The 22,319-nt window shown below is 43.1% G+C and overlaps 1 protein-coding gene across 1 annotated transcript in view; it reads left to right on the top strand.

Moving 5' to 3' along the window:
* LOC124802889 (tachykinin-like peptides receptor 86C) overlaps positions 1–22,319 on the top strand; it is a 363,207-nt gene that overhangs the window by 256,570 nt on the left and 84,318 nt on the right. Inside the window, exon 4 of the mRNA XM_047263979.1 lies at positions 14,210–14,406. Within this exon, the coding sequence (XP_047119935.1) occupies positions 14,210–14,406 (197 nt within the window). The remainder of the gene's footprint in view (positions 1–14,209; positions 14,407–22,319) is intronic.

Here is a 22,319-nt window from a genome sequence, read left to right as displayed (position 1 = left end):
TCGCTATCATATAATCATACAATAAAGGATCCTTCTTTCTATGTATTCGCAATACATTACATTAGGCTATGTTCAGGGACAGTTACCACTCCCTGCACCAAGTGCCTATCCGCTGCAGATCTTCCTGCATGTCGCTACAATTTTCTAATGCTGCAACTTCTCTGTATACTACAGCATCATCCGCGAAAAGCCGCATGGAACTTCCGACACTATCTACTAGGTCATTTACATATATTGTGAAAAGCAATGGTCCCATAACACTCCCCTGTGGCACGACAGAGGTTTCTTTAACGTCTGTAGACGTCTCTCCATTGATAACAACATGCTGTGTTGTCATCCTAAGGACAAACACAGACACCCATGCCCGAGGGAGGATTCGAACCTCCGCATATCTAGTAATCGTAACTGGTATATGTAGAGGCTTCCTTCTGTAATTGTCCTGTAACGTCCAGTATTGGAATATCCGCATGAATTCACGGGAGAAATCCAACAAATATGCGCAATGTTGTTTTCTTCCAAAAGATGCCGAATAATTCTCGTCAGTTTTCTATTCATCCGATGTCAAGCACGCTTGCCGAACAAGGAACGCTCACGAAGCACCAATGTCCCCGTTCCACAGACGACCGGCTTTGCGCGAATCACCTCCACCCCTGTCGCACCAGGCTCCAGAGCGCATGACGACCACTACGAGCACTTCACAAGTTCCTCCGCCGTCCTCAGTCCAACTCATTGATTAACGCGCGGAACTCCATATCGGCTGCTGTCTTTGCCAGATATGCCATATGTCTCTCGGCAACTGCCTGCTTTTTCATCACTCCCACAGCTCCACATCACAGCCAGCCGTTACCTCTCTACAGTTCTGGAGTCATTATCAGTTTGTACTGCGTGGACTGGAAAGTAATATCGTTGCCAGGTTTCCGTGCCCCAGTCTGTAAGAACGGAACACTTTGCTGTCCGTCCGTCTGTGCACCTGTAAAGAACCCTTTTTCTCTGGAACGTGTAGACGTATCAAGTTCAAATTTACGTCACTTATCACGGTCTATGGTCCCTTGGCGAAAAAGAATCTTAAGCGTCTGAGTTAATGCAATCAAACAATTGAGCCTTTTATGTCTCACATTTTGATACAAGGAAATTCACTCGTCCAAACCCATAGGGTACTTTCCGTTGAGGCAGAAACATGAAATGTGCCAAGAAGCAAGGTTTCACAGTACCAGTTAATTAATATATCTGAAAATTGTTAAACTGTAATTATATTATATAAAAGATATCTTTTAGCCATTAGAGCATACATTGCTTCCATCATCACCGTCAAAAGCATAACAGACGAACACTAATGCATACAAATATAAAACGTAAGTAAGTAAAAATATTTTATAAAATCTTCTATATATATATATATACATAAAAACTGAAGCCCTCTGCACGCTTCATTATGTATGTGCGGGCTAGTCTGAGGAACTAATACTGAGATTTTGATATGGTCTTGGAAATTGAAGGACCGATATCTTGCCTGTCGCCTGATCCAAAAAGTGCGCGCTTACGGTCTATCCGATGACATATGCGATTGGATAGAAAGTTTTCTAACAGACAGGGAGCATTATGTCGTCCTGAACGGGGTGACTTCAACAGAAACAAGCGTAACTTCCGGTGTGCCCCAGGGCAGCGTAATAGGTCCGCTGCTTTTTACGATTTACATAAACGATCTGGTTGATGGTATTGACAGCGGCAGTAGACTGTTTGCTGATGATGCTGTAGTCTGCAGGAAAGTAGTATCTCAGGAAAGTTGTGAACAAATCAATGAGGACTTGCAGAAAATAAATGCGTGGTGTAATGACTATCAGTTATCTCTGAATATTAGTAAGTGCAACCTACTGCGTGTAACAAGGCGAAAATCCACATTTATGTACGAGTACAAAATAAATGCCCAGTCTTTGGAAGCGGTAACATCCGTCAAGTATCTGTGTGTGACCGTTCGAAATGATCTCAAAAAAATGGTTCAAATGGCTCTGAGCACTATGGGACTTAACATCTGAGGTCAACAGTCCCCTAGAACTTAGAACTACTTAAACCTAACTAACGTAAGGACATCACACACATCCATGCCCGAGGCAGGATTCGAACCTGCGACCGTAGTGGTCGCGCGGTTCCAGACTGAAGCGCCTAGAACCGCTCGGCCACACTGGCCGGCAATAATATCAAATGGAATGATCAGATTACAAAAGTAACGGGTAAGGCGAACTCTAGATTGCGGTTTATTGGTAGAATCCGGAAGCGATGCAGTCCTTCAACAAAGGATATAGCTTCCAACACGTTAGTTCGTCCAGTCTTAGAGTACTGTTCGTCTGTATGGGACAATTACCAGTTGAGTCTGATTCAAGAGAATGAGAAGGTCCAAAGAAGAGCGGCAAGATTCGCGACTGCTACATTTAGCCATCGCGAGAGCGTTACATATCTCATAGAAAGTTTGAAGTGGGACACACTGGCAGGTAAACTGCGCGCTAAACGGAAGGGGTTGCTCACTAAACTCCGAAATCCGATCTTTACCGAAGATATAGAGCATATATTATTACCAGCAACATTCAAATCGCGCAATGATCACCATTCATAGATAAGGGAAATTAGAGCCCGTGTTGAGGCGTTCAGACAGTCGTTTTTCTCTCTCGCGATCCGCGAGTGAAACAGTGGGGGAGAGGGGGAGAATGACTTTGGCGCGAATTACGCCCTCCGCCACACACAGCTTGGTGGCTAGCGGAGTATATATGTAGATGCAGAGGTAGATATTTGTATTGAAAAGAGACAAAAGTCGTTGAAATTCCCATGGCGGATGAAGTCGATAAAAATTAAGCTTGGACAGAACCCTCAGTGCGCGAGTCCTACTGGTACTTGGTTAACTTTTCCTTACATTAAACTGAAACAGATAAATAATTAATAAATTTTTATTTTTGATCAAAGACGTAATCACCGTCGTTATCAACAACCTTTTGCCATCTAGTGTACAAATTTTCAATCTTAGATCGCTAAAAATTAATTTGTCTTTGAGCAAGATAACTAGAGACGGCATTTTTGACCTAATGCAAAGTTTCAAAGTTTTTCTCCCCTTACGATGTTTTGTGGCAATCGGAATACGAGTAATCGGAAATCCGATAGCCCATTATTTGACGAGTATGGTGGGTGAGGCAATATCCCCCATCCCAATTCATTAATGTTTTCCAGGTTTCGTCTTGCGTAATGCGGTCTTGCATTATCATGTGGCAAAATAGTGCCTTTTCTGTTGTCACTCACTGGACAGTTTTGAATTAAAGATTGATTTACTCGAACCAGTTGTTCAGAGTAAATGTCTGCAATCCCTGTCTGTCCGTGTTCCAACACTTCAAAATGAACGATCCCGAGAGTACGCCAAACACGTAAAAGAGCCTTTTTGGGGCGTAAACCTGGCTTAGCTGTACCTCGTGGTGATTTATTAGGAGAGAGCCACTGCCCTTTGCCTTTTGAATTATCTTATATGACCTAATTTCCACCTTCTGTGGTCAAGCGATCAAAAACGCTTGTGTACCGTGCCGCAGAAGCAATAAGTTGCGAAAACCACCAATATGTTCTGCTTGCATTATCAATATGCTACGAATGTTCTTGGATGATCGACCGCGGTTGGTTAAGCGTATTTCACGGTTTCTCGATTGTCTGACGTGAATTTGCTTCCACTTCCGCCCTTAAAACGTCTTCCTGGTCGGTACGAGACAGAAACACCAGATTGACAGAAGCTGAACTTGGAAATCGACCATTGTCATTTACGAACGTTCGTAGCACTCGAATAAATATCGCAAATGTTTACGGTAGTAACTGCTCCGTTACTACCCTTGTGAAACGCATAATGGATAAATCGCAACACCTAGAACGAGTTGTGCGACATAAACGAAAATTGGTAGGCGTGTTTCGACATCAGAAAGATGATGTAAATTCAAATTTTCCTCCAGCAGCGCTAGTAGGGCCACTATGAGGATGCCAATCAGGTTTACCTTTAATATAGGCTGTAACTGTCGTGAGCGTCAGCTACCTTTGAGATTGTACGTTGTGGTGCTGGTCAAGAATGCCCTTAAGCCGAGAAAGACACCATTATCAACATCTCACTGAGTCTGAACGAGGTCGTATCGTAGTAGAAGCGATACTGCAGAAAGACTTGGCAGCAATGTAGCCACCGCACGTGATTGGTGGCAGCGGTGATCGGTGATCAGAATACCGGGCTCCAGATGGTCAGGTGGCACTACCGAGAGGGAAGACGATTGTGTAAGGCGTACGGCTCTGTCGAATCGTACTGCATCTGCAACGGCATTCTGAGCAGCAGTCTGCACCACAGTGACACTACGAACTCTTGTAAATCTGTTACTACGAGGACAGTTCCGAGCCATACGCTCTGTAGCGTGCATTCCACTGATCCCAAACCATCGCCATTTGCGACGTCAGTGGTGTCAAGCGAGAGCTCGTTGGAGGGCAGGGTGGAGGTCTGTTGTGTTTTCCGATGAAAGCCAGTGATGCTTGGGCGTTGGTTAGGAGGCGAGCAGAGAGCCTGTAACCAACCTATGAGCTTGCTAGACGCATTGGACCTACACCTGGAGTTATGGTCAGGGTGCGATTCCGTATGACAGCAGAAGAACTCTCGTAATTATCCAACACACCCTGAGTGAAATAGAAGTGGATGGTTCCTGTGAATTATTATGGGTGGAGGTTATACTCAACAACCGAGCTAGGTTAATAATTGACTCCTTTTACCGACCTCCCGATTCAGCAGCATTAGTGGCAGAACAACTACGAGAAAACCTGGATCACATTTCACATCAATTTCCTCAGCATGTCATAGTCTTAGGTGGAGATTTCAATTTACCAGGTATACCCTGGGACACTCATATGTTTAGGGTGGTAGGGACAGAGCATCGAGTGACATGATACTGAGTGCACTATCTGAAAATTACCTCGAGCAATTAAACAGAGAACCGATTCGTGGAGATAACATCTTGGACCTACTGATAACAAACAGACCCGAACTTTTCAACTCTGTAAGCGCAGAACAGTTAATCAGTGATCATAAGGCCATTGCAGCATCCCTGAATATGTAAGTAAACAGGAATATAAAAAAAGGGAGGAAGGTTTATCTCTTTAGCAAGAGTAATAGGAGGCAGATTTCAAACTACCTAACAGATCACAACGAAAATTCCTGTTCCCACACCGACAATGTTGAGTGTTTATGGAAAAAGTTCAAGGCAATTGTAAAATGCGTTTTAGACAGGTAAGTGCCGAGTAAAACTGCGAGGGACGGGAAAAACCCACCGTGGTTCAACAACTAAGTTAGGAAACTACTGCTAAAGCAAAGAGAGCTTCACTGCAAGTTTAAACGCAGCCAAAACCTCTCAGACAAACAGAAGCTAAACGATGTCAAAGTTAGCGTAAGGAGGGCTATGCATGAAGCGTTCAGTGAATTCGAATGTAAAATTCCATGTACTGACTTGATAGAAAATCCTACGAAGTTCTGGTCTTACGTTAAATCAGTAAGTGGATCGAAACAGCATTTCCAGACACTCCGGGATGATGATGGCATTGAAACAGAGGATGGCACGCGTAGAGCTGAAATACTAAACACCTTTTTCCAAAGCTGTTTCACAGAGGAAGACCGCACAGCAGTTCCTTCTCTAAATCCTCGCACAAACGAAAAAATGGCTGACATCGAAATAAGTGTCCAAGGAATAGAAAAGCAACTGGAATCACTCAACAGAGGAAAGTCCACTGGACCTGACTGGATACCAATTCGATTCTACTCAGAGCACACGAAAGAACTTGCCCCCCTTCTAACAGCCGTGTACCGCAAGTCTCTAAAGGAACGGAAGGTTCCAAATGATTGGAAAAGAAGAACACAGGTAGTCACAGTTTTCAAGAAGGGTCGTCGAAAATATGCTTAAAACTATAGGCCTATATCTCTGACATCGATCTGATGTAGAATTTTAGAACATGTTTTTTGCTCGCGTATCATGTCATTTCTGAAAACCCAGAAACTACTCTGTAGGAATCAACATGGATTCCGGAAACAGCGATCGTGTGAGACCCAATTCGCTTTATTTGTTCATGAGACCCAGTAAATATTAGATACAGGCTCCCAGGTAGATGCCATTTTCCTTGACATCCGGAAGGCGTTAGATACAGTTCCGCACTGGCGCCTGATAAGCAAAGTAAGAGCCTACGGAATATCAGACCAGCTGTGTGCCTGGATTGAAGAGTTTTTAGCAAACAGAACACAGCATGTTGTTCTCAATTTGAGAGACGTCTACAGACGTTAAAGTATCCTCTGGCGTGCCACAGGGGAGTGTTACAGGACCACTGCTTTTCACAATATATATAAATGACCTAGTAGATAGTGTTGGAAGTTCCATGCGGCTTTTCGCGAATGATGCTGTAGTATACAGAGAAGTTGCAGCATTAGAAAATTGCAGCGAAATGCAGGAAGATGTGCAGCGGATAGGCACTTAGTGCAGGGAGTAGCAACTGACCCTTAACATAGACAAATGTAATGTATTGCGAATACATAGAAAGAAGGATCCTTTATTGTGTGATTATATGATAGCGGAACAAACACTGGTAGCAGTTACTTCTGTAAAATATCTGGGAGTACGCGTACGGAACGATTTGAAGTGGAATGATCATATAAAATTAATTGTTGGTAAGGCGGGTTCCGGGTTGAGATTCATTGGGAGAGTCCTTAAAAAATGTAGTCCATCAACAAAGGAGGTGGCTTACAAAACACTCGTTCGATCTATACTTGAGTATTACTCATCATTGTGGGACCCATACCAGGTCGGGTTGACGGAGGAGATAGGAATACCCAAAGAAGAGCGGCGCGTTTCGTCACAGGGTTATTTGGCAAGCGTGACAGCGTTACGGAGATGTTTAGCAAGTGGCAGACTCTGCAAGAGAGGCGCATTGCATCGCGGTGTTGCTTGCTGTCCAGGTTTCGAGAGAGTGCGTTTCTGGATGAGGTATCGAATATATTGCTTGCCCCTACTTATACCTCCCGAGGAGATCACGAATGTAAACTTAGAGAGATTAGAGCGCGCATGGAGGCTTTCCGGCAGTCGTTCTTCCCGCGAACCATACGCGACTGGAACAGGAAAGGGGGACAATGACAGTGGCACGTAAAGTGCCCTCCGTCACGCACCGTTGGGTGGCTTGCGGAGTATAAATGTAGAAATGTAGATGTAGATGTAGAATGCAAATTTGTTCGTGAATTTGGTGAATCGACCTGTTGTGCTGCCTTCATGAACAGCAATCCGGTGGATGTTTTGCAACAGGGTAACGTTCTCCCACATATCGCTGTTGTGACCCAACTTGCCCCACAGAGTCTCGACATGTCGTCTTCGCCTGCTCGATCACCAGATCTGTCTTCAGTCGAGCACAACCAACATTAACCGCCCCTCTATTGACCGACCAACTGCAGCAGGCATGGACCTCCTTCACTCAAACTGATCTGCACAACACAATGCACGCACGTCGCTTGAATTCAAAATTTTAGGGGTTTCACCGGTTATTAATGCACCAGCATTCCACGTTTGCAATGACGTATCAAGTGCTTACATTAACCTGCCATCTTGCAATGTTAATCACTTAAATATTTTCCAGAAATTACTCTACATTAATTGTGTATTGTTTTGCGATTTTGTTCCCGTCAGTGTCTGAAACTCTTCTGCTACTTACCTGGCCATTGCACAAAAATAGCACAAAATAATTATGATTTAATTATTTGCGAGTGAGCAAGTCACGTTAGCCTCGAAGGGTCTTGAAATGCACAATGAGCTGGTAATGACTAACAAATATCGATATGCACAGAAACCAGATTACTTTCCAGCCTCTCTAATAGCAAAAGAGGAGTTAAAGAATATCGGACGAAGAGTTGCACCTTTCGCCGCTAGATTGTCTAGTAAACCAGAAAGCGTTACGGTGATGATCAACGAATTCTTAGTACGCTACAAGACAGGCGTTGTGCATCACGGAGAGGGTTACTGTTGAATTTGCGACAACGTACGTCCCAAGAAAAGTTGGGGAACACATTCTTGCCCAACACATATGTCATGCAAAATGACCACGAGGAGAAATTCAGTGAAATGTGTCATACTGAGGCCAAAGGAAGAAAAAAGAGGGAAAATTATACCTGTATATGCTGGTTTAGAGGAAGATTCCGTCTTTCTAGATTACTGAAATAAATACGGAGTTTTTTTATAATAGAGAGAAAAAATCGGATGGTATATTTCGCGCAGAAATCATGAGGATAAGACAGGGCGCACGGAGTGGCCACGCCGTTTGAGGCTCCATGTCACGGACTGCGCGACCCTTCTCGCCGGAGGTTCGAGTCCTCCCTCGGGCATGGGTTTATGTGTTGTTCGTAGCATAAGTTCTTTAAGTAGGGTCATTGAATGTTTTTAAGTCCTGAGGACGAGTTCATTGACAGTGACATGATTATACATGTAAAGAGGCGTAAGGTCGCAGTGTTTTCAAGTGATTCTCTTCTTGTGAATCATTCGTTAATTATGTGGAAGAATCGTCTTGGTATTATTTTGCCATGTTGAGTTTTATTGTATGAAAACAGTGTCTGGTTTGCTCTGTTAATTTATTTTTAATTATCAGTTTTAATCTCAAGATTAAACAATAACGAGGTTTTCTTCTATTATACGAAGAGGTCAACGTTTTACCGCGACATCGTCTTCAGTTACGATCCGGAATTCTGTTGCACCAAACTTCGGCAGAAATTTTTTCCCAGAAGCTTTTCGTCACATTTGTCAGGACTCTCCAGTTGTCCTCCTTTTTTAAGTACTCAACAGACGAACCTTTCAGTTATGATATGAGAGTTATTCTCGTTTCCCACGCGTGCACGATATGGGAAAAAGCTGTAAAATCTCTACGGCATCACTAAGGACTCTCACAACAGAGATGTATCACATTACTATTGAACGGAGGAAGTTCGTTTGTTTGTGATTGAAAGATGAGGAAATAAATACAAAAATAAATAGTATAGGGGAACTAGTCATACCGTACAGTAGAAATTAATTTATAAGTCCTTTCTCGTCCGTCCTTGGAGAAAATTATTCAATTATAAAATCCGTCAAAACTTTCTTCTTAATATGCTTAGTAAGTTAAATTAGAATGTTCCTTTTCCGGTACGACTATCGACAGTATTTTTTTTCCTTATACTTTTGATGATCTACCATACTAACGACTTTAAATACAGCTCATTCAGCTTCCTGCATAGATTCATACATGTCTCTCTCTATTGCTCTGTCTTTTTCTTTGTGTGTGTGTGTGTGTGTGTGTGTGTGTGTGTGTGTGTGTGTTTATGCATGCAGGGTGCTCAGTAATACAGTGGTTAGAACCACCTGTTGCTCTATGCAGTTCAACACACAGAATCAGATTGCAGTGCAAATTTCCAGGAGCAAATTTGCTCTTACTGGGATTAGAAAGTAAAGGATGGTAGGAGTCTTAACTTCTCATTGACTTCAAATAAATTACAGAGCCATAGTTCGGTTGGGCAAGAATGAAAGGGAAATCTAGTGTTTTCCTTCTGAAAAGTTCATTGCTATATTGGTCTTAAGCTGCTGAGAGTAGGAGACATAGAGCTGTATAGTTTATAATCATCATATAAATGAAACTACCTTACAGATTAGAATTGTGTGGCGGTCTGGTATTCGAATCCGATACGTTGTCTTTCGTGAGCAGTTCTCTCACCTACTGAGTTATCCCGGCATGACTCCTACCCGCCTTCAGAGCTTTACTTCGGGCTGAACCTCTTGCCCTACCTTACAAACTTCACAGAAATTCTCCCACATGAATCGCGGGACTAGCGCTTCTGCAGTGAAGGATACTGTAGATAAACAGCGCACACTCGACGAAGGAGTGGAAGAATGATTCTGGAAACAATCTCCTAGGCTGTGGATGAGCTATTCCTCCGCAATATCCATTCTTCAGGGACTGCTAGTCACGCGATGAATGCAGCAGAGCTTCTGTAAAGCTTGAGAGTTAGGAGATGAGGTACTGACAGAAGTAGCAATCATTGGTCGTGCCTGGATAACTCAGCCGGTAGGAGCACTGCCCTCGATAGGCAAGGTTCCTGGTCTTGGTCCAACATGCAGTTCTAATTTGCCAGGAAGTTTCATAACATTGCTCACATGTTGTTAACCCTCTCTACGTTCCTTCAGCAATGAGAGCTACAATTCTCCCTGCGAGAGAAGTGATATGCTTATAGCCCCATGATGGACACGTAAGATGTCTTGTCAGAAAGGGGACATTCCAGGTTGGTCCTATCCGCGTTTGCAGTTCTCTGGCCTTTACAGACTTAGAACCTAAAACATTCTGAACAGTGGGTAGGTTGTCGTCAACTGAAACTTGTAGTAAGCATACTGCTACATTTTTCAGAGGAGTTCTCCATCTGCTTCTCATGGGTCCCTAAAGCTACTAGACGTGGATGAAAATATTGCTGGCCAGAATCTCTTTCCAGAGCCTTTTTCTTCCAGAAGGCTAGCTCTCTTAAGGCGGTTTCTGGTACTGCCAATATCCATCGCATGCTTCGCCGCATGTGTTTGGTCTCACAGGCTGGATATACAAACTAACAAGACAATTGCAAGATGAGGTCAACGTAGTGTACTCCTGGGAATGAGCGAAGCCTTCAACACCACGTCACTGGAGGCACTTTGCGTTGTGATGGGGGCCTGCCCTATAGACATAATAATACGTTATAGAGCTGCACTTTACTGGCTTAGGAGGGACAGGCTCGATAAAGTCACCGAAATTACGGGAACCAACATTATGAACAAAACACAACTGAAACAATGGCGGATTCAGACATGGTAGAGAGTGTGGGAAGCATCCGAGAAGGGTCGCCTGATGTACGCGAAAGACTACGATTGAAACATATCGACCGAAGCTGGGAGACGGTCCATTTACTGACAGTCCATGGGCACTATCTGCTACATTTAAAACGTATGGGACTAACTAACGATGAAGTATGCGTATGCGGAGAAACTAGGATACTAGAACATGTCACACTGCTGTGCAACACGCTAGCACAAGTGAGACCTATACAGAACGACAATGACATCGCCAGAATAATACGTCATCCCGATCACTGGAACACGTTAAATAGCGTAGCCGATATTGTATCGAACACTCTGCACGAAGAATACAAGCGCCACAACCCAAATGGAAGGAGGCGTAGACAAGCACAAACAACACAACAAACAACATGGGAGGACACAAACCCAACCACAGACTCCGAAATCGAGGAAGGGACACTAAGTGAACATGACTCAGAAGGGATCAACATGTAAGGGACCAAAACCAACAATGCGTGACACTGCATGCCACAACACAGTCACAAACAACACAACAACCATAAAACAAATAAACACCGGCACCCCATACTAAGACAGTAGTAATAAGGTAATGTCGTTTGGGAGGAGAAGGCTCGAAGAACTTTTATTCCGAGGCTACTCCTCCCCAATGACATACTGCAGAGTGTTTAAAGTATACTGCACACAAGCAGTAATGTACTGCTCGTCGTTTTGTGTGCAGACAAAAGTATATTCTCTTCTCTATTCAAAGCTACAATCAAAGAATTTTGTATATCAGTAATGTATTAAGTTATTTAATGAATAATGCATTCAAGTAGCAATGAACTATATTCTATTTCTACTAACAAATTACATACATAAATGTATTTCTCATGTAAAGCTAAAATTCATGCATTCCATGTATAAAGTGCTCAATCAGCACTCAATCTGTATAATCTGTGTAAACATACGTAAGCACAAACCATTTCAGATGAGAACATCTCGAGGTTGTACCGAGACCTTCTCATCTGAAATAGGTAGAAATAGGCCATTATGAGCCAACATGCTACTTAGACTATATAACACACCCAAATACAAAATATCACTTCCCTCTACATACTGTAAATTATTTTCACTGCACTCATTGTATTATATTTTCTTTTTTTAGTTTTCTTTGAAATTTGCATTATATAAATTATATTCTCATCAACTAGGTAGTAGCAAATTATATGGAATCATTTTAACAATTGTTAAGCATTCAATTCGCTGTAACCTCAGAGAAATCTTTATATATTATGTTCTTTATATTATTTTAAGAAAAAGCATTAACAACTGTGTACCAATAAGATTGTAACAATGAGAAGTCTTTGTTGTTAGATTCAGAAGCATCCGATCCACCTTGCATTTCAAGGCGGTGGGCTACTCTGTACTGTTGATGAAATGAAATGAAATAAATAAGTGCCAGTCTAGTCAGTGAAAGCATTACGTACGCATACAGGCATGAGAAACTGAATTACAAGCACCTACTGTACTTGGAGCGATCGCTCCTGTCCTCAAAGAGAGTAGTTCGGAATGTCACAGGGGCTCCCTGAAGCTACTGGCCGCGGATGGAAATATTGCTGACCAGAATCTCTTTCTAGAGTCTTTATTTTCCAGAAGGCTAGCTCTTTTAAGGCAGTTTCTTGTAGTGCCAATCTAGTCAGTAAAAGAATGATATACGCATACAGGCACGAGACACTAAATTACAGGCATCTAATGTGTTTGGAGCGATCGCTCCTGTTCTCAGGGAGAGTAGTACGGAATGTCACAAGGGCGGAACAGAGATTTTTTGCAGTAACTGTCAGTGAGATAGTGGAGTATAGTTGAGTAAGATCATCTTTTTTAAAAATTTCTAATGGCATAATGAATACTTCATTAAATTTGAGACATCCAGTCGTGCAAATTTTAACTCTGTGGAGCTACACAAAACAACTAGTGGTTGTTGAGGGGGAGGATGAAGGAGGGATGAAACAAAAGAATGAGGTGGGCTGGGGTATTTTTGAGTAGATCTGGAAGGATGGATATACCTCCGGATGGAATTCGTCGTTGGTAGTGGGTGTTGCAACGCCGACAGGAGGAGATGCATCAGGTGGATTTATGATTAGTGGGTACGATGCTGGGTTCTGGTACTGGTTTTCCCATTAATGTTTGGGTCCGAAAGTGCTAGAAGAAGAGATGAAGACGTGGGATAATTTGGTGTTGGATGTGACTAGAGGAAAGCAGACAGACGTGGACGGTGAGGACATGTGATTATCTCTCTAAGATTTCAACCCATTTTTAGAATTATGAAAGGTGGAGGAACAGGGGATATTAGCAGTAGTTTTAGTAGTTTTGTGTTTTGTTATTGAATGGCAAGGAGGTGTGCACTCCATGCACGTTATCTGTCAAAGTTCTGTCCCAAATCCCTTACTGTGTTAGTGGGAGGGACGGTTTGGTTGTAGACGGCGAGATATGAATTTGGACGACGGAAATACCGAAGGTGCGGCAGAAGATGATGGTTTGTATTTTCTGTGAGTTCATTTGGATTTTCCACCGCTTCACCAGGAGATGCAAGTGACGCTAAAGGGAGACATGAGAGATTTGAACAGTAAAGAGGCTAGTTACGTAGGTGGTGTCGTCAGCATATTGCAGAAGTAGGTAGGGAGTAGAGAGTTGGTAATGTCTGCAGCGTACTGGTTGTGTAGGAAAGTGGATAGGGCAGTCTTGAGAGAAATGGGATGTGTGCCGTAGCAGCGACAAGATGAGTAGGAAATTAAATCTTCATGTGCTTAGTTCATATAGTGGGCTATATCTGCGACATGTTTTCCCGCTCTCGACTGATCTGGTTGAAGCTAACGCGAGCACCGTTGACGTTCAAAAATGTTCAAATGTGTGTGAATTCCTAAGGGACCAAACTGCTGTGGTCATCGGTCCCTAGACTTAAACACTATTTAAACTAACTTAAGCTAAGAACAACAGACACACCCTTGCCTAAGGGAGGACTCGAACCTCCGGCGGGAGGCACCCGTTGATGTTCAATGATTCTCTCACGTGTAGTTTATAGAAGGGCGGAAGACCTCGTGGACCCATTCTCGAGGATCTAGCCTATCTTCCAAGGAATTGATCGCATACCTTTGACCTTGCTTTCACGCGTAACGCCTTGTGAATCTGTTCCTGGGAAAATCCGTTCACTTTGATGAGGCTGTTTCGTCTTGCAAAACGACCCATATCAGCGCATTTGGTCGCAGCCAGATAGTGCCCCTCTGGGATGTGGAGTCGATCTCTGAGTTCTCTTCCAGGACTGGGCAGTCTGTGAGTTGGTGGGTGGGTGTGCGCAGGTGGTGCGCATGCTGGTGTTGGTGGTGGCCATCTTCGCGAGCTGCTGGCTGCCCTACCACGCCTACTTCATCTACGCCTACCACGACCCAGCTGTCGCCTCCAGCTGGTACGTGCAGCACCTCTACCTCGGCTTCTACTGGCTCGCTATGGCCAACGCCGGTGTCAACCCTGCCATCTACTACTGGATGAACAACCGGTGAGTAACGAAAGCCTTGTCTTCATTTGGTACTTGTGCTCTTCGTCAAATTATTTTCCGCAAACTCGTCCATATGGCAGCGGATGCTAGGCAAGACTACTTTGCGTCTTCAAATACATATTAACTCCACCATCAAATGGTTCAAATGGCTCTAAGCACTATGGGACTTAACATCTGAGGTCACCAGTCCCCTAGACTTAGAACTACGTAAACCTAGCTAATTTAAGGACATCACACGCACATTCAAGCCCGAGGCATGATTCGAACCTGTGGCCGTAGCAGCAGCGTGGTTCCGGACTGAAGCGGCTACAACCGCTAGGCGACAGCTTCCGGCAACTCCACCATCATTTCCCGTATTTTCTAGATGAGTATTCTGTACGTAGTAAAGCCACCTACCGTCAATAAATTTGGCTTATTTTGTTATGCGTACACTCATCCTCTTGCAAATTATTTTCCATACACTCGAAGCTAAAAGCAGTTTTTTATTGTTCTCGTATAAATCAGTTATAATGACCAAATAATTTTACATATTTAAATAAAAATTACTTGTCTACAAATATCTACAGTATATAAACATTCAACAGCCCTGACTACACGTAAATGTCGGAAGAATCGAACCGAGCGAGGTGGCACAGTGTTTACCACACTGAACTCGCATTCGGGAGGATGACCGTTCAAATACCAGTCAGGCTATCCAGATTTTGGTTTTCCGTGTTTCCTCTAAACTGCTTAAGGCAAATGCCGGAGGGTCCCTTTGAAACAGTACGTCCAATTTTCTTCTCCATCCATCCCCTAATCTGAGCTTGTGCTCCTTCTCTAATGACCTCGTTGTAGACGGCACGTTAATCATCCTTCCTTGAATCTTCCTTCCGAAGACTCAGTCAATACTTCATGTAGGCTCATTACATCATCAGGGAAACGTCTGTTAGGGCACTCGTTTACAGTGTACTTCAATTTCTAAATATCACCATAGTCTCACGTACTGTCAGTGTATGTTGTATTTCCCCTTGCCTTCTCTAGTACTTTCTCTATTAAATTATCAGGGAAACGCCTGTTAGGACACTCGTTTAAAGGGTGCTTCATTGTCTACATATCACCATAGTCTCACGTACTGACAGTGTATGTTGTATTTCCACTTGCCTTCTCCAGTACGTACTCTATTAAGCTCTAATCACACCTCCCTAAGATGAAAACTGTAACTGTAAAAGTTAATTTATCAAGAAGTTCATGATACCGCATTTTCGTGGCTTAGGGCAGTGGACGTCAGACATAGCTACTTTACATCTACATCTATACTCTTAACGATGTGTAATGGAGAGTGTTCCTGGTACCATTATCATTGTCACCTCTTTTCAGTTCCGTTCTCGAAATATGGAAAGTCTAACCGTCTGTAGGCCTCCATATGATCCCTGAATTACCGTGACGGCTATTTCACAATAAGTATGTGGGATGAAGTAATATGTTGCCTGACTGTTCTTGAAACTTATGCATTCGGTATTGGACCAGTAAGCTTTGTGATACACAACGCCTCGCTTATAATGTCTGCCATTAAAATCTGAAAAGCATTCTTTCAGACACCTTCACACTTACCAAATAAGCTCGTGGCGAAGCGCACTACTCTGCTTTGTATTTTCTCAATGTTAATAGACTAAGCTCATATGAGTATCAGACTGACTAGAGATACTGTTGAATAGTTTGAAAGAGCGTTTTGTAACTTGTTTCTCTCCTGAGGGAATTGCATTTCCTGCAGGCCGCGGTGGCCGAGCGGTTCTAGGCGCTTCAGTCCGGAACCGCGCGACTTCTATGGTCGCAGGTTCAAATCCTGCCTCTGGCATGGATGTGTGTGATGTCCTTAGGTTAGTCAGGTTTAAGTTGTTCTAAGGGAGTGATGACCTCAGACGTTAAGTGCCATACTGCTCAGAGCCATTTGAACCAGTTGCGTTTCCTTAGGAATCCTGCAACGAATATCGATGTGTAGCACCTACTTTTCCTATAAGTGATTGCATGAGGTCTTTCTAGTTTATGTAGCTACGGGTGTGTACTCTTAAATGTTTCATGGTTTTTTTTCGATTTCCAATTTTTAACGCCAGTTTCTTTTTAGCCGAAAATACTCTGCCTAGTTTGATGCCACTCGCCACGAATTCTTTTCCTGTTGAAACCTCTTCATATCAGAGTAGCACTTGCAGCCTTCGTCATCAATTATTTGCTGGCCGTATTCCAATCTCTGTTTCCCTCTTACGGTTTCTACTCTCTACAGCCCTCTCCAGTATAATGGAAGTTATTACATGATATCTTAACAGATGTCCTACCATCCTGTCCCTTCTCCTCGCATACATTCCTCGCCTTGCTAATTCTCCAGAGAACCTCGTTATATCTTACCTGGTCAGTCCACCTAATTTTCACGTATAGATTCTCTTCTGTTTCGGGTTCCCTACAGTCCTTGAGTTACTACTATACAATTCTGTGCTCCAGATGTATATTCTCATAAATTTCTTCCTCAAATTACAGTCTGTGTTGATACTAGTACACTTCTTTTGGACAGCAGTGCTCTTTTTTATGTCGTCTTTGTTCGAGAGAATTCTGCAAATGTTTGAGCGGAGTCAAATGATGCAGAACGGGCATTGGTCACAACTTCAGGAGGACTCCGATGACTTCATTTCCCTACAAGATGGAGCTCCAGCACATTGGACAACAACGTACGTCAGTTTCAAATGGTTCAAATAACTCTGAGCACCATGGGACTTCACTTCTAAGGTCATCAGTCCCTTAGAACTTAGAACTACTTAAACCTAACTAAGCTAAGGACATCACACACATCCATGCCCGAGGCAGGATTTGAACCTGCGACCGTAGCGGTCGCGCGGTTCCAGACTGTAGCGCCTAGAACCGCTCGGCCACCCCGGCCGGCACCTCAGTTTCTCAGTAACACTCTACCTCAATGCTGCATACGGCGTTCGGGACCCGAGACAATGCCCTGCATTCTTGGCCTCCAAGATCGCCAGATATGATCCCGTGAGATTTTTTCTTACGGAGATATGTGAAGGAAAATGTGTTCACCTGCCCTTTACCTCGTGGCGTAGAAGAAGCGAAGAATACAATAACAGCTCCTATAATTTCTGTAAAAGCAGATACATTGCGTAAAGTTTTTGACGACTTTAGCTGCGATCTAGATGTTCGTGCTGATGCTGGTGGACACAAAGAACATTTGTAATAGCATAGCAAAAACCCTAAGAATTTATGAGAATTTTGCAGTCCATCCCATGTTCGTAGTATGTTTTCATCAATAAGTATGGAGTTTCGAAATTACGTCGTTCTTTTTTAAACATCCTTAAAATACGAGGGTCACTCAATAATTTAAGAGACAAGTTGGTCTGTGGAAAAAAAACCGTTAGTATGGCAAGTTTGGTACTTCTATGGCTTTAACTTTGCATCACTGGGATGAGCCCTAATCAGTTGATGTACCAACATTATTTTGTTTATAACCTTAAAAATACATTTCAAGATGGCGATTCCGCTTGAAACGTCCACATTAGTTGAAAAACGTTCTGTTATTCGTTTTTTACTTGGTGAAGGACAGAGACCAGTGAATATATACTGCAGAATGTTTGAAGTTTATGGTGAAGGTTGTATGAATCGTGCAAATTTTTACAAGTGGGTAGAGCAGTTCAAAAATGGTCGCGACTCAGAAACTGACGAACACTATCCTGGCCGAGCAGTTTCAACTCCCTCACTTGAAAGTTGAATTGATGACATTAATTGTGCCGAGTGCCGTGTGACTGTGGAAATGATGAGGTTCAAGTTAGTACTGGTATAGTTCATAACATTACCTGTAACAAGCTGAAGTACCGCAAAACATGTGCAAGATAGATCCCAAAGGAGTTGACGCGCCTACACAAGGAAACAAGTTTGAGTGTGTGCATAGAGTTAAAGTAACGTTGTGAAAGAGAAGGTGAACACTTCTTCAACAAAATTTTAACTTGTGATGAAGCTCGGCTCCACTATTATGAGCCAGAATCAAAAAGACAAAGCATGGAGTGGAAGCACACCAACACACCTGTCAAGAAAAAATTCAGAACCCAAGTCAGCAGAAAAAGTCATGTTGTCGGTGTTTTGGGTTGCTGAAGGTCCAGTTTTTTGTGATTATCTCGAAGATCAGCGTACAATGAATAGCCAATACTACTCGGATTTGCTTTTAAACAAGGTGAAGCCAGTCATGACAGAGAGACGTCGTGGATTTCAGAGGAGACGTGTGGTTCTCCAGAAAGCCAACATACGTCCACATATTGCTCAACTAACAGTGAAACCATCGACAAAATTGGCTTGGAATTACTGTCTCATCCCCCTTACAGCCCTGATTCAGTACCTAGTGATTTCCATTTGTTTGGCGCATTGAAGGAGGCATTACGCGGGAAGAGGTTCCAGGACAACGACGACGTGACAAAGTTTGTCGGAAACTGGTTGAAACATCAAGATAAAGAGATCCTTGCAGCCAGAATAAAAAAGCTTGTAACCCGTTGGAATAAGTGCATATATGTTCAAGGGGATTGTGTTGAAAAGTATAAGAAGTATTGTTTTGTAAAAATAAACGCTTTTATCTCCAGACCAATTTGTCTCTTTAATTATTGAATGACCCTCGTAAATTTGCCAACTTGTGAGTACAGCGGAGTCCGTAACTAAGATGGGGTGAATGCTAACGAAAAAAACGGAAGATGAAGTTATGGAGATACGCGCAACTGGTTGAAGTGTCGCCCAGTTCAACGACCTCAACCAGGTTATCGAGCCACACAACGAACGCTAGTCAGCAAAACATTAACGCAACTGAAATCACTGTAGTCTTATATCAGGAAAAAATTAACAAGATTATGATAGAAGTAGAAAGAAATGATTTTTGATGTTCCACATGTTCAGCATTTATCAGAGGGTGAAAAATGTGTGTGAAATCTTATGGGACTTAACTGCTAAGGTCATCAGTCCCTAAGCGTACACACTACTTAACCTAAATTATCCTAAGGACAAACACACACACACCCATGCCCGAGGGAGGACTCGGGCCTCCGCCGGGACCAGCCGCACAGTTCATGACTGCAGCGCCTCAGGCCGCTCGGCTAATCTCAGAGGGTGAAAGTGACACTTGATAATTACGTCAGTAACTTTAGTGTTTTCGACACGATGAACTCCATGGTAGCACAGATATCCATCGGTAATGTTTCCAAGTGTATTAGCTATGGTCGGGCAATGCTGACGAAATCAACGGAGCGGAGAGATGTAATGAGCGTCTAGCGGCAGTGGCTGGGGTGCAATGTATCGGGCGATGATGGGCTGTAGTTGACAGCTAGACAACTGCCTACCCCCTCACTGACATCGGATGTGTTACCTTATCCACAGTCCCCCAGACAGCCGACTTGTTTCGCCGGCGGTTACGTGGCGAACTTATCTCCGCTTGTGGCGAAGCCGTTCCACCGACGATGTCCATTGGCTCATATCTGTTGAGTATTGGTGATTGGAATGGTTGTGTGTACAGTCTGGTGTCATGTTTGTACTATATGATGATTATTTAATGGAGAGGGTGAAACACGGTGCCGACATAAAGTCTACTTCTCTCGAATAGCACAAGGGGTTGCCGGGCTCAATGTTCGCATCCGACAGACAAATCACCATCAACCGTGTCACATGCGCTCTATCCACGAGACAATGCGCAGAGGATTGCGTAAAGTCTGGTGATCAGGAACTTCAGGCGACCAGCTCTCCTAACATTACCAGCCACACACTGGAGGTGAGAATTTCTCCCACTGCCAGGACTAACCAGCTACACTATTTGATGAGAAGTATCCAGGCACCCCCAAAACCATACGTTTTTCATTTTTTTTTTTTTTTGGTCATCAGTCTACCGACTGGTTTGATGCGGCCCGCCACGAATTCCTTTCCTGTGCTAACCTCTTCATCTCAGAGTAGCACTTGCAACCTACGTCCTCAATTATTTGCTTGACGTATTCCAATCTCTGTCTTCCTCTACAGTATTTGCCCTCTACAGCTCCCTCTAGTACCATGGAAGTCATTCCCTCATGCCTTAGCAGATGTCCTATCATCCTGTCTCTTCTCCTTATCAGTGTTTTCCACATATTCCTTTCCTCTCCGATTCTGCGTAGAACCTCCTCATTCCTTACCTTATCAGTCCACCTAATTTTCAACATTCGTCTATAGTACCACATCTCAAATGCTTCGATTCTCTTCTGTTCCGGTTTTCCCACAGTCCATGTTTCACTACCATTCAATGCTGTACTCCAGACGTACATCCCCAGAAATTTCTTCCTCAAATTAAGGCCGGTATTTGATACTAGTAGACTTCTCTTGGCCAGAAATGCCTTTTTTGGCATAGCGAGTCTGCTTTTGATGTCCTCCTTGCTCCATCCGTCATTGGTTATTTTACTAGGTAGCAGAATTTTACTAGGTAGCAGAATTCCTTAACTTCATTGACGTCGTGACCATCAATCCTGATGTTAAGTTTCTCGCTGTTCTCATTTCTACTACTTCTCATTATCTTCGTCTTTCTCCGATTTACTCTCAAACCATACTTTTTACTCATTAGACTGTTCGTTCCGTTCAGCAGATCATTTAATTCTTCTTCACTTTCACTCAGGATAGCAATGTCATCAGCGAATCGTATCATTGATATCCTTTCACCTTGTATTTTAATTCCACTCCAGAACCTTTCTTTTATTTCCATCATTGCTTCCTCGATGTACAGATTGAAGAGTAGGGGCGAATGGCTACAGCCTTGTCTTACACCCTTCTTAATACGAGCACTTCGTTCTTGATTGTCCACTCTTATTATTCCCTCTTGGTTGTTGTACATATTGCATATGACCCGTCTCTCCCTATAGCTTACCCCTACTTTTTCAGAATCTCGAACAGCTTGCACCATTTTATATTGTCGAACGCTTTTTCCAGGTCGACAAATCCTATGAAAGTGTCTTGATTTTTCTTTAGCCTTGCTTCCATTATTAGCCATAACGTCAAAATTGCCTCTCTCGTCCCTTTACTTTTCCTAAAGCCAAACTGATCGACACCTAGCGCATTCTCAATTTTCTTTTCCATTCTTCTGTATATTATTCTTGTGAGCAGCTTCGATGCATGAGCTGTTAAGCTGATTGTGCGGTAATTCTCGCACTTGTCAGCTCTTGCCGTCTTCGGAATTGTGTGGATGATGCTTTTCCGAAAGTCAGATGGTATGTCGCCAGACTTATTTATTCTACACACCAACGTGAATAGTCGTTTTGTTGCCACTTCCCCCAATGATTTTAGAAATTCTGATGGAATGTTATCTATCCCTTCTGCCTCCAAAGCTCTTTTAAATTCTGATTCTAATACTGGATCCCCTATCTCTTCTAAATCGACTCCTGTTTCTTCTTCTATCACATCAGACAAATCTTCACCCTCATAGAGGCTTTCAGTGTATTCTTTTCACCTATCCGCTCTCTCCTCTGCATTTAACAGTAGAACTCCCGTTGCACTCTTAATGTTACCACCATTGCTTTTCATGTCACCAAAGGTTGTTTTGACTTTCTTGTATGCTGAGTCTGTCCTTCCGACAATCATATCTTTTTCAATGTCTTCACATTTTTCCTGCAGCCATTTCGTCTTAGCTTCCTTGCACTTCCTATTTATTTCATTCCTCAGCGACTTGTATTTCTGTATTCCTGATTTTCCCGGAACGTGTTTGTACTTCCTCCTTTCTTCAATCAACTGAAGCATTTCTTCTGTTACCCATGGTTTCTTCGCAGCTACCTTCTTTGTACCTACGTTTTACTTCCCAACTTGGCCCTTTTTAGAGATGTCCATTCCTCTTAAACTGTACTGCCTACTGCGCTATTCCTTATTGCTGTATCTATAGCGTTAGAGAACTTCAAACGTAT

This window comes from Schistocerca piceifrons, chromosome 1 (assembly GCF_021461385.2).
Source record: "Schistocerca piceifrons isolate TAMUIC-IGC-003096 chromosome 1, iqSchPice1.1, whole genome shotgun sequence".
NCBI classification, from domain to species: Eukaryota; Metazoa; Arthropoda; class Insecta; order Orthoptera; family Acrididae; genus Schistocerca; species Schistocerca piceifrons.
Note: the sequence above shows the minus strand (reverse complement) of the source record. Positions and strands in the feature narration are given on the sequence as shown.